At 38.3% G+C, this 13,762-nt stretch overlaps 1 protein-coding gene across 3 annotated transcripts in view; it reads left to right on the plus strand.

Moving 5' to 3' along the window:
• Positions 1-13,762, plus strand: part of LOC146003927 (WD repeat-containing protein 11-like) — a 76,474-nt gene that overhangs the window by 34,334 nt on the left and 28,378 nt on the right. For all 3 annotated transcript variants that reach the window (XM_083142429.1, XM_083142431.1, XM_083142430.1), the window contains exons 13-16: positions 7,621-7,729; positions 9,555-9,669; positions 10,827-10,957; positions 13,342-13,563. In XM_083142429.1, the coding sequence (XP_082998555.1) occupies positions 7,621-7,729; positions 9,555-9,669; positions 10,827-10,957; positions 13,342-13,563 (577 nt within the window). The remainder of the gene's footprint in view (positions 1-7,620; positions 7,730-9,554; positions 9,670-10,826; positions 10,958-13,341; positions 13,564-13,762) is intronic.

A 13,762-nucleotide genomic window follows, 5' to 3' on the forward strand; every position in this document is an offset into this window, starting at 1 on the left:
GACGTGGCTGCTACTGTACTTGTCTCTTCCTTTCCTAGTACCTTCAAAATTGACTTTCTTAACTCCTGTGACAGTCCCGGATTTATTAGCCTTTGCTCTTGCCAGATCTTGGTCAAATTCTCATGGAGGTGAAGCATGAACTGAATTCGTGAGAATGGTCTCTGTTATGAGTTGCCCTGATTGTTGAAGAAGTTGTGAGTGAATAATGTATCCATTGATTGCTGCGATGTTGATCATATTATAGAAAAATGAGAGGGGCAATCACTTTTTTTCTTCCAGCATTCATTTGTTGCCACATTTGATCAAAAGCGTCTACTCCACCCTTTGTAGAATTGTAGGTCAAAATGATTTTGGGTTTCTTACATTCACTGTTGATTGTTGCATCTTTGTGCATTGTTGAAATTAAAGACACAATTTTGTTTTGTTTGGCCTTATAGGAACATATTCTGGGTCGGTGTCGCTATCATAATCACTGATGTCAAAGTCCTCAACTTCCAAAATATCTTCTTCATTCTCTTCCAGCAGCTCTTCTTCTTCACAACTTACCAAAAGTTCGCAAATTTTATCAGTTGTCAGACGTTTTTCAGACATTTTTACTACGCGTATTACTAGCGGCAGGTGAATACAAATGGCGTTATTACTACATGCACGTCAAAATTGCGTGCAAGATTTTTCTTCTGTTACTATCGCTACGTATTTTTGACGTACAGAGTCCCAAATAACGCACAAACTGAAGACGTTCACTGCTTCCGCCCTCCTTACCACAGTGCTGCCACACGCCTGACAGAATGCCCGAGGAATACCATAGGCGGAGGAGTAGGTGGGTGCGATGTGGGAGGTAGGGGAGGGAATTGAGCGTGAAGCAAACATAAATTTTACGTACGGTAGTGTTCTAGGGTTAAGTCATAACGAAGCACAAATTTCAAAACAAAATAACACCCCTCATGAACATGGTGAAACCAGTTATTTTAATGACTGGGTTGTGGTGTTTTGTTCATTTGCAGATGTACAACATGTACAACAGGCTATCCCTAGAACAAAGATCACTTCTGTATATGCTACAAACAGGTACAATTCATTAAATGATCCTCCAGGCATCCATCTATATCCAAGCAGGCCTTCAGCTGAAGAGCAATTAATATTTGTCGTGCCCTAGTTGTTATTGTTTTTATTCTTGTTATAATACCATTAAGCCTTGTTTCCATGATTATAAAAAACTAAATATGCTGACCAAGTCAGTAATTTATTTTATTAAAAACATAAACTAAACATAACGTTTCAACCTTCTAGCAAGGTCTTCTTCGGACTCTGTATCAAGTACAAATGTAACAAGATACAAAAACAGGGCTTTATATATACACACAAACATTACTCCCTCCAGACTATTAGAAAGTTGTTTTGGAACTTTCTAGCAGGTGGCTTTCCCTTGTCAAATGTACTTTCACCTAAAAGGCTAAACATATTTACTTCCATATAGAATGTGGTTGGACTTTTTATCTCACGCTCTTTTTCCTTCATTTTTCTTCCTTCTCCTCTCCTCTTTCTCTCTTATCCTTTCCACTCTTTCTAACACCTTCTTCCATTCTTTGTTTAACTTAAGTCGCCCATTCCAGTTCATTGTGTCTTCTTCACTTTTCTTCTCTATTTCCTTGGCCTCCTTCCATTTCCTCACTAGCATTCTCCTCTCCCTTCCTATCTGCTTAGCCTCATCCCACTCTATGTCATGTCCTGTTTCTCTCGTGTGTTTAAATATCGCATTTCTCTCTCTCTCTTAAGTCGTACATCATCCCTATGTTGTTTCAACCTGTCTTTCAGCCTCTTTTTCGTTTCTCCTATGTACACACTCTGACATGCTTTACATTTCACTTCGTAGATAATCCCTTCCTCTTTCTCTTCTCTGTTTTCCTTTTTCTTGTTTGTATTCTTTGCTATTCCTAAGATGCTTCTTCCTCCCTTTCTGTAAGTTTTAATGCCTGCTTTCCTAAGCACTTTGCATATCTTTTTTGTGGTCTTCCCCATACTCCTTATTCCAAACCTTCTCTCTTTTTCTTTCTCTTCCAATTCTCCCCTGCCCCTTTTCTTCCTTCTTCTGTTTATGTCCAGTATATCCCCCTTCTCATAGCCATTCTTTTCCAGCTGTTTCCATAGGCTATTTATTTTGCCTTCTTTTTCACATTCTTTCGTGCATATTTTCTTTATTCTGTCCTCCATATTCTTTATAAAATTTCCTTTTGTAATCTCCCTTACATCACTTCTTTTGTGGCAGAATACCCCTGCTGCACACTTCTTCTGATGCCAAGCGATTTCAATTTCTTGTCGTCTCTTCCTTTTCATCAACATCAGCCTATGGAAACAGCTGGAAAAGAATGACTACGAGGAGGAGGATAGACTGGACATAAACAGAAGAAGGAAGAAAAGGGGCAGGGGAGAATTGGAAGAGAAAGAAAATGAGGAAGAGAAAGAAAAAGAGAGAAGGTTTGGAATAAGGAGTATGGGGAAGACCACAAAATAGATATGCAAAGTGCTTAGGAAAGCGTTCATTAAAACTTACAGGAAGGGAGGGAGAAGCATCTTAAGAATAGCAAATAATGCAAACAAGAAAAAGGAAAACAGAGAAGAGAAAGAGGAAGGGATTATCTACGAAGTGAAATGTAAAGCATGTCAGAGTGTGTACATAGGAGAAACGAAAAAGAGGCTGAAAGACAGGTTGAAACAACATAGGGATGATGTACGACTTAAGAGAGAGAGAAATGCGATATTAAAACACACGAGAGAAACAGGACATGACATAGAGTGGGATGAGGCTAAGCAGATAGGAAGGGAAAAGAGAATACTAGTGAGAAAATGGAAGGAGGCCAAGGAAGTAGAGAAGAAAGGTGAAGAAGACACAATGAACTGGAATGGGGGACTGAAGTTAAACAAAGAATGGAAGAAGGTGTTAGAAAGAGTGGAAAGGACAAGAGAGAAAGAGGAGAGAAGAAGGAAGAAAAATGAAGGAAAAAGAGCGTGAGATAAAAAGAGTCCAACCACATTCTATATGTAAGTAAATATGTTTAGCCTTTTAGGTGAAAGTACATTTGACAAGGGAAAACCACCTGCTAGAAAGTTCCAGAACAACTTTCTAATAGTCTGGAGGGAGTAATGTTTGTGTGTATATATAATGCCCTGTTTTTGTATCTTGTTACATTTGTACTTGATACAGAGTCCGAAGAAGACCTTGCTAGAAGGTTGAAACGTTATGTTTAGTTTATGTTTTTAATAAAATAAATTACTGACTTGGTCAGCATATTTAGTTCTTGTTATATATATATGTGTGTGTGCGTGTGTTTGTGTGCCCGTGCTTCTCATTTGTTAATTTCTTTTATCCTCTGTTGACATCCTGATATAAAATGGATTTTATCTGTATTCAGAATTTTTCAAATAAATATATAAATAAATAAAATAGTTTCTACATGATGCCCATGTGAGATTAAATTTTTTCCAGTAGAAACTAACTGTACTGCAGACATTATTGCTCATTTTAATCACAAATTAATCTTTTAACAATAGTGTGATTTTTGCCATGCTAATTCTATTCTCAGGTCATATCTGAATTCAATTAAGTAAACTTTATTAATCCAATATATATAAAAACTTTATTAATCCAATATATATAAAGCCCCAATCCCACCACTCACTCACTGACTCACTGACATAAATGTTCTCCATGAAGGAAGCCCCGGAGGCGAAAAATGCCCGATTACGACCCCCCATGAAATCGTCCCGAAAGGCCGAGAAAATTCAAAAATCTCTCAATCGGCCCTTCCTTAAGGGTGAAAATGCCCTTTTCTCACGTCCTTAGCAACCGTTGCCACGGGCATTTTTTTCAGCACACATTGTTTCCTTCAATTCTTAATTGTCGAGATAGATTATATTTCTCACAGATCAATAGCACACAGATGAATGGACTCATGGTTTTGAAAAGGTGCCTGAAACAAGGGTGACATCTACATAAGAAGAATATTCAGCCCAGATACAATTACGTATATATTGTTATACTAAATGCGTAAATATCTACGTCGTGCTTGTTTTAACTAAATGTTTAGGGATTATAATGACATGCAATTCCTTAGAGCTTGCCGTGCCCTGTTGTTGTCCATGGAAACGGACGTTCCTAGGGAACTTAAAGAAAATTTATTTTCACCCCGAAAACTACTGTAAGGGAATTGTGCTAGACTTTTCGAATTTCAAAATACAAGCATCAGAATTTATTACAGAGGCAAGGTAGGAATTTGAGGGAAATAAAGGAAGACAATAATTTTCCAATTACGTTTAAAAATGTGAAAATGACAAAAGACGTAAATATTGCATTTCCAATTTAGTGTCGCTATTGAATTCGTTTATGCAAGACATCCAGATAATAATCTTGAAACGGTTATTACTTACTCAGTTTATTATTAAGAAAATAGACAATAATGCTTTGAATATTTGTGCCTTATTACAGCCCATACACACACAACGTTACTTTCTAAACTTTTAAAATTAGTGAAGTTATACACTTGTTCCCCTTCATCCAATACAACATGCAGACATTTTACCCCATCTATAATATGATTACGCCCACAAAGTGGCCGAAGGTCATGCATGCGAGCGTACAAGACGTGGCCTTGGCCACGTCGAAAGTACGCGAGTCTTTAAATATAATACAAAACACATTTCAAATTAGCTTTGGAATAACTAATGTAATGCTATTCATTGGAAATGGAAAATCAAGAAAAGACAACCACATAGCCAGGAGATAGCTTAGTTGAAATACACTACGTAGTAACAATTACTGAAAATCTGTTGGATCATACATGACCTGACAGTAACAATTAAGAGTTAAGAGCAGGTTAGACACACTGACCTTGAGCATTTTGCTTCACATTGCATTCAGTTCAAATTATCTTGTATTTTTTAAAGTAGTGCAGGTTGAAGAAATCATGTATGTGCAGTGTGTGCAACTAGCAGATGATTTTCACAGAACAAAGCTGCCTCCCAGCCCATGCATTTCATGCAAGAACAAGCTTCATGAACTGCATGAAAATCAATTTCAAGAACACCAAAACAAATTTCACATTCTTCAAGGACTTACAGAAGTCCTGAATACCATAACTTTTTTACGCATTAACTCATTAACTGCACCGGATCTATACATAAACTCTCTAAAATGGTATATATATATATAAATAAATCAAAGAAGGTAAAAGGAAACACTCACCGGACAGTAGAAAAATTCAAAATTTTCGCTAATTTCATAGCATCATCGGTGTGAGGAGAAATAGACGGAACCGGAAGTTGGGGCCCTGCAGAGTTGCCAGGTCCCCATCGAAGAAGAAGCGGTGCGTAGAACGGAAAAAACACTGTTTCGTCACCAGGCTCGTCGTAAACTGTGAGTGTGTAGGATGAGTTGGGAGGGGGGGTGGGAGGGTGGGTGAGGGTTTGGCATTACTGGGTGGCCTTGTTCAGGCCAGGAGGAGTGGTTGCACTCATGGCGGATATATAGGCCCTCTCCCATCTTTTGCGAACAGAGGTGTTGGCTGGTTGGGGTAGGAGATGGATGATCGCTACCTGGAAGCAGTCGTTGAAACTGATGTTGTGGTGGTTGGTGTGGATGGCGACAGTGAAGTCCAGGTTGTGGGTAGAGGAGCGGTGGTTATTGATGGGGAGGTTGAGGGCTGTTGATGTTTCCCCCAGGTAAAAATCACCACAGATGTTGCAGGTGAGGATGTAGATAAGGTTTGAGGCATGGCAGGTCCCTTTGGGATGGAGGGTAAATTTGCCAGTGGCCGTGTGCACCTGGAGGGTGTGAGAAGTGATGAGGATGGGGCAGGTCTTGCACCTGGGGCGGTTGCATTTATGGGCAGGGGGGTGTTGGAAGTGTGGTGAAGGAGTGTTGTGGACCAGGATGTTTTGGAGGTTGGGGGGGGCGTTTGAAAACCACTCTGGGTTTGTCGGGAAATATGTTTTTGGTTTCAGGATCACTGTGGAGAATTGGGAGAAGAGAGTGCAGTGTGTGCCTGATTTTGTTGAGGTGGGGATGATATTGTGTGATGAGTGCAGGTGGGTTGGTGGCAGCAGGTTTCTTGGTGGTAGTGGTATGTGAGGCAGCTCGCGATATTTGCTTGGTGACCAGGATGGAGGGATATCCACGGTTAACCAAGGCCTGGTGTAGGCGGAGGTTATAATTCTGGCGGGAGGTGGGTGAAGTGTTCAGGCGCTGTCCCCTGAGGGCCAGAGAGAATGCAATGGCTTTTTTGGTGTGGAACGGGTGGGAGCTGGAGAAGTGTAGGTATTGCATGTGGTTGGTGGGTTTTATGGTGGATGGAGGTAGTCAGGGGTCCTCCCTCGATGTGCACGTCCACATCCAGGAAGGTTATCTGGTTGGGGGAGTGCATCCAGGTGAATTTGAGGGAACGGAAGTGGTTAAGTTGGTCCTGGAAAGCTGACAAGGATGGTTCTCCGTGTGTCCAGATCATGAAGATGTCGTCGTTGAAGCGGAGCCAGAGGAGGGGTTGAAGGGGTTGGGTAGCCAAAAACTCTTGCTCAAGTTTGCCCATGAAGAAGTTTGCATAGGATGGGGCCATTCTGGTACCCATGACTGTACCTCGGATCTGTAGGAAATTTTGGTTTTCAAAGGTGAAGTTGTTACAAGTGAGGACAAGGTGGGCTAGGTGGGTCAGGAAGTTGGTGCTGGGGTTGTGAGGTTTGGGTCTGCTATTGAGATAGAATTCTATGGAGCGGAGGCCATGGGAGTGAGGTATGTTGGTGTAGAGAGAAGTGACATCAATAAGTTGTATTACAGCAAGTCATTTTCATAGACACCACTTTATTGTGCTTTTATTAGTTTTTTGAGCAAACAATTCATTCTTAATGCTTTGTTGGTTCCTGAAAAATATTTTTTTACATTTTTTTTTAATAATGATTGTTTTCATGCAGTTTACAATTTGCGGCAGAGTCTATATGTAGATTGCTTTCTAGCTTCATTATGTTAGCACAGTCTGTATATAAATTGTTTTCCTTCACTTTATTATTCGGTAAGTCTTTTTGTACTCATTTTTTGTTATTTATGTTGAAACGATTTTGCGGTTGCATTTACATAGAGTTAATTGATTTTTGGAAGCACTTCCCTTCAATGTCACCCACAGGGAAGGGGTTAAACAATATACTTTTTGAATATGCCCATAGGTTGTTGCAAGTTAAATTATATTTTTCTGGGTTGCATCAGTTACAGGTTGCTTGCTTGCTTTGAAGATGGACCTCATGCTTCATTGATCAAGCGTGTGTATGATGTAACTAAAAATTAGTGAACTCTAGGGTATATGTACATATTTTCAAGGAAAAATTCTTCTGTTTCTTAATTATCATAAGTTCTAACATGCATTTCATGCTGTTTCCTTTGTATTTAGTAAGTTCCTTTGTCTTACGTATAGAACTAAATTACATTTGGCTTATTTCTGAGTACTACATTCCCACCTATTCTCACCTAATTAGAGCTTTTAATGATCACAATAATTCCTTAGAAGTTCTGTACCAATTTTGATGTTTCATACATATATTGGAATCACTTTTTTAAAACTTTCTCTTTCATTGTTTGGGCAGGCAATATTTCGTTTTGGTTTTGAAGGATGGTCCACTGGAATTATGGGATTTGAAAAACCTGAGTGTCTTGAGAACCATGCCAAAGAAGTTTCCTCTAGTGACTGCATTGGTAAGCTACGTTAAGTTTTTATTTATGAAAATTTGTACACAATAGCATTCAGATTGTTGATAAATATGAGTTAATTTTCATATATGCTTACCAGGGGTATGGTTGTACTTAAGCATTTGCATTTAACCTTGGGTTGAAAGTAAGTAAGTCCATTATTTGTCTGAATTTAGTGACAGTATTTTTTTATCATCAACATATGATGTTAATTGGACATTACTCATTGTCTGCCTTTTTGCCTACTATACTTGTTTCAAGATAACACCATCATCTTCATCTTCAGGTGAACAATTTTTCTCTTTTTACTCGTGGTGAAGGTTGAACCTACGATTAATATGTATTTTTTGTTCTATTTTAAATAGGGCTGACCTTATGTCAGTGTGTCGGTATCGGAAAATGTCGGTTGGATCGCAACAGATACTTCCCTCCCCCCCCCCCTGATAAAATACCATGTGACACTTTCGTTGAGTCAAATTATCCAAAACAATTATGTAAAATTCAAAGTTTTCATTTATTTTGCACAAGTATTGTCTGAAGAACTAGAAATTGTAATTATATAACTTTATATTTTAATTTACTGATACAGTTATTGAATATTTTAAAACAAAACTTTTGGTAAAGTGATGCATAATCAAAGTGGAATACTTGGACAGTGACAGAGAAGAACGAAAGATGCAGGCAGTGGAGATGAAATTTTTAAGGAGTATATTGGGCAAGATTAGAAGGGATAGAATAAGGACTGAAGAGATCCGACAGAGAGTGGGTGTGGTGAAGCTTCAGGACAGAATATGATCAGGCACGGATGAGATGGTTCAGACACATGAAGAGGTTGGGTGCAGAAAGACTACCTGTAAGAGCTTACAATGCACAAGGAGTGGGAACAAGGCCAAAGGGGAGACCAAGATGATGGTGCAAAGAGTAGATAATGGAGAGTGTTAGGAGAAGAAAACAAGATTGGAATACCATAGAAAGAGAGGAGTGCTGGAAGACCAGAAGAAAATGAAGGGGCTTCTCCTAACGGACACCTCTAAATTCCCCGGCAGAAATACATGAGGTTTAATGGAAATATTACTTCTCAATAATGGACATTCTTAATAACGGACGCGGAAACTGAAAACTACCTCCCCAACGCAAATAAAACTTCTTAATAACGGACAGCGTGAAAGAAAACGGTCTTCCTGAAATTCAATGCAACAATGGCCAGTATTTCAAACTAGCGTGCATTGTTTCATGTTACACCGAACATATTTTTTTTAAAAGTGCAGACAGTAGACAGTATTCTTTGTGGTTATCTTGACTTTAGTAAATTTAAATTCACCGTATGTAGTACAGTATTTTGTTCCTTGAATGTAGGAAAAAAAAACATTATGTTTGTAAAGTACATACTGTAATATGCTTATCCTATTGTGTAACATCCTACACTTTTTTCTGAATAGCGGACACTTCTTAATAACGGACATTTATTTTTCCCATAGGCCTGTCCGTTATTAAGAAATATTACTGTACTTACCCTGTCAAAGGCAGGAAAGGGCAAAGGATGATCATGATGACTACACTAATGTTAACCAACATTTCAATTTTCAGGCATTGGTACCTATTGGTTGGAGTCAGTAAGTATATTAGTCCAAGTATTGTTAATCAATGGATTCAGTAACAATATTAATTCACAGTGACATTGGCTGTAAAACATTCTTGCAGATGCAACAGCAACATTTATTCGGACTTCAACCACACTCAAAGCACCATAACATAAGAGTGCTGAATGATCCTTTTAAAGCAATAGTCATCGGTAAGAAATGACACTTATTTTGTATCATTTGTTTTCCAGGAATGGTCTCCAATACATAATTTAAAGGCTTTAAAGAAAAAATTGGCATCTGTAGAAGAGAAGGAGCAGGCAGAACCAACTAATCTAGCTGTGTCTTCAACACCAGGAGAACTGAGTAAGTATTTTGAGAGTTCCATAGTAACAGTAAGACAAATTCCTTTCCCTAATATGACATCTTGTTAGTTTAGTTATTTGTGAGATGATATCATCTTGTGACTATCATAGGGATGGACCAGATTAATCAGTACTCTACCAGTATCATCTGATATAGGTATATCAGTTTATCGATAAAATTACCTATCTGTTATATATGTCTATTATATCTTACAATTTAATTAATATTGTTCCATTGTATTGTAATTTTTTTGAATATAAACATACAATCTCCATTCCCTATCTTTTTTAAAATTAAGTGTGTAAATATGCAGCTTCTTTTGCATTGCAGTCATCTGGTAACATACATTTATTAAGGTGCTCAATGAATCATTCAGGTTCTCCAAGAACCATTTGGAATTTAATATTGGATCGATAGAATATGAGTTATCGGTATCAGTAAATTTTATATTGGTATTTTATCGGTGGCCGCGGTGGCTCAGTCGGTAACGTGTCTGACTACCATGCTAAAGGTCCCGGGTTCGATCCCCGGCCGGTTCAAATCCGGGAACTTTTCTAACGATGGAAGCGGCCCCGGCGCCCACTCAGCGTCGAATAACATGGGTACTTGGGGAAAACCCTGGGGGGTAAAGGCGGTCAGGGGCGTGATGCTGATCACATCACCCCCACTCACGACCGGATCAAGAAAGTGTGGGGCGTTACCCCCACACCCCCTATACGCCTTCATGGCGTGGTGCTAAGCACAGGGGAACCCTTTACCTTTTATTTTATCGGTATCAGCCAAAATTTTGTATTGGGCAACCCTACTTTATTGTATAGTTGTGTGATTTCAAGAAGTGTTGTTTAAATTAAATCTTAAATTTCATGTTTGAGATGTATGTACATTGTGTATTTGATTTCATTTAATAATTTTGTGTAATTTCCTGACAAAATATGGCAAAAATATACCTTACACCTTTCAAAAAGTCCAAAACTGTACTCATTTCGTATTTCCATTAAAATCTAAATATGCATGTATGCAATTAGGAGATGGTCATTGGCATTATAAATTGACAGGCATGTTAGGGAAATTCTTATAATTTTTCTACGTGTTTATCGTGAGTATACAGCTGTAATTAAGTGTAATGAAGTAATTTGATGTATTGATTTGTGGTTTAGGTCGTATGGATAACCAGGAGAAGCAGCTTGTGGCGAAGGAGCATTTTGTCTTCACTGACACCAACAGCCAACTGTACCACTTCACTGTGGAAGGGAATGTTATACGTGATTGCATCAAAGTACCTCCAGAGGTAAGCATGGAACATCTGTGAACATATTCTTAACCTATATGGTATTAGCCTCAATGCTCAATTATGTAGTTCTCTCAAAACTTTTTATATTTTGAGGAGACAACAATTGATACTTTTTTTTTGTTCAGACTGAATTTTTTGCTACATCCAAGCATGCATACCTTAGTAATTAGAAATAATAAAAAAAGGATTTTTAATCCCTCCACCTTTTCACCTTGGGACAGGGTAGGGTGTCTACCTGTCAAGAAAAAGTCAGGAAAGTATGCTTTTGGTCAAGAATTTTTTTAAATTTTTTTTTTTTACTTTTTTTTTTACAATATAGTGGACTTGCATTGTTATTTACCTTTACTGGGATTTGATAAAATTGAATATTTGGAAATCTAAAATTGTATTTAGTTGTGGTTAAGATTCGCTCACTTTGTTTTTTAAGAATTGCATTCTTGTATGCTTGAAGTTGTGTAAAAATATTAAAGTAATTTGTCCATTCCCTATCCAGTATGAAGTCTGAAGCATTAATTTTCACATGCATTAATAATTAAAGCAAGTCTAAATCTCTTGTGAAAGTACAGCTTCTGTTTTGATCTTAACTGGCCTAGTGGTAGGAGTTTTTCATTGAATGAAAATATTTATTTTCTTAATTTTGCAACTATACCTAAGTAGGGGGCAATTAAATAATGTTAAAAGAAGAGGAAAAAGGCCAAGAAAAAGTCATGAAAAAATCAAGAATTATGGATTTGTTATTTTGGTAGACACCCTGTGGGACTTTATGGTTGGAAACAGTGCCGAAATGGTGGCTAGTATATGGTCCTCTGTTATTCAGAGTATTATGCAGTTATTATTTTCACTTCCAATGAGCCGACCTCCATCGTGAATTGGTTAGCACATCGTGCTATGATGTCAGCGATCCAGGATTTGAATCCCAGCCCAGACGTGGGTGTTTGTGAGTGTACATTCATCGTATCATCACTCGTCCCCATCTTCTCAATTAGCTAGAAGTGGCAGAAAAGGGAAGTAAAATAAACCGTATCGATCAATCACTTTCCATGAAAGAGTAATTTTTAAATGTAAGAGAGCACACATCGTATAAAGCAGGGCAATGCATGTTTTAAATGTGTGGGACTTCTACTACCTCCTCCTGCATCATATAATGATTACAACAATCTGACTACTTACGACACACTTTGAGTCCGTGTATCAATATGGATACAAATCCAGAAAGTTACGTTGAGCCACAGTATGTTCTCAAAGTCTGCTTTAAAATTGCATCACACACTGGGATCCCTGTATATTCCAAGGGGTGGTTCAGCGTTAAGGGGAAATGTTAAGTGGCAGTGATCTTTCTACTTTGTTTCATGTCATTTTTCTGCCTCACAATGATGAGGTTGAACTTAATGAAATGGATGATGGGACACACACGCTTCGGTACTTTACCCAGAATACCAACATAGGACCTCAGAAATCATAGTGCAGCATGCTAACCACTTTGTCACAGAGGCTTTTACTACATGCACGTTGAACTCATTACTCTTTATACTAAGGTAATTTTTTATTTACTGACCATTAATTTGTATTAACAATTTTCCCTTCACCAACAGGGATTGTTCCATAAAAAGCCTCACTGATAGTATCGTGTCACGCTGAAGACTTGAACCCAGGACCCCTGGCGTCATAACTCAATAGAGTAATCTCTTCGCCAATGGGTCCAGCTGAAGCGCCTGAAATAGCTTCTTACAATCACATAACAATGGCAATCTCCAGCGGATCTTTATAACTCAGCTGACACACGAATCTACAGGAAATCAGTTGAAATAATGTAACGTCAGCGTTATGCAAAAAGCACAGTTAACGCCAGGACGGAACTCGCCCAACGGCTTTAACGATCGGAAATTTGAATCCCCCTTAAATAGTTCGAGATACCATTTCTCAGTCCAGTTGTAATCAGAAAGTTATCGCGTGAACAGTTCTTGTCAGTCAGTTCAGTGGTAGTCGCTATTTCTGCTACCTTGTAATGAAGCAGGGTTGGTCTCGATACCTGGTAGAGGCACATTGGGCCAGGTCCTACTTTAAACTGAAGATCCAGTCACACATTAGCATGTCTGTCTACAACCTTTGTTTTTTCCTGATGAGGTTAATAAATGTTAAGGAAGTTGAAGATACCTTAGCAAAGAATGTCCATTCTGCCTTTTTTTCCATCTTTTACTTGCATAATAAAAATACGTATAATTTTTTTTAGAGTGCTTCAATCTTGTGCTAGGCTATCTACATGTGAATTTTCTTTGTATGCTGTATTGTATTATAACATTGAAGAATTTTGTATTTTTTTTTCAATTGAAATTAATAGTTCAGCTTTTCATAAAATGTTTCTTGTTGCCTTTGCCTGCCAGAGTGGAGTAAGCAGTGTCACCTGTATTGCATTCAAAAACGACCAGATTGTCCAAGGGGATGTTGACGGAGTTCTAAGCATTTGGGATCTGAAAACGAGATCATGTAAGAACTTGAAGACTGGACGAGGATGGATTAAGAAAATAAGGTTTGCACCTGGGAAAGGCAATCTGAAACTTCTGGTGTTGTACAGCGATGGTGTCGACATAATTGACATGAAGAAGGTTGGTATTGATGTGTCTGAGCTACCGCTTACCTCTCTGCTTTCGAATGCTTCTACATTAGATGCTATAGAAGTCAGTAGATAAAAGTAGATATAGGGCTACAATGTTTGATCATGTGAAAATATTTTCTTATAGAGATGAAAGAAAGTACTTGGTTTAACTCTTAAAATGTGCAGAAAGGGACACAAGAATGGTAATT

Source organism: Lepisma saccharinum, chromosome 21 (genome assembly GCF_977018435.1).
Source record: "Lepisma saccharinum chromosome 21, izLepSacc3.1, whole genome shotgun sequence".
NCBI lineage: Eukaryota > Metazoa > Arthropoda > Insecta > Zygentoma > Lepismatidae > Lepisma > Lepisma saccharinum.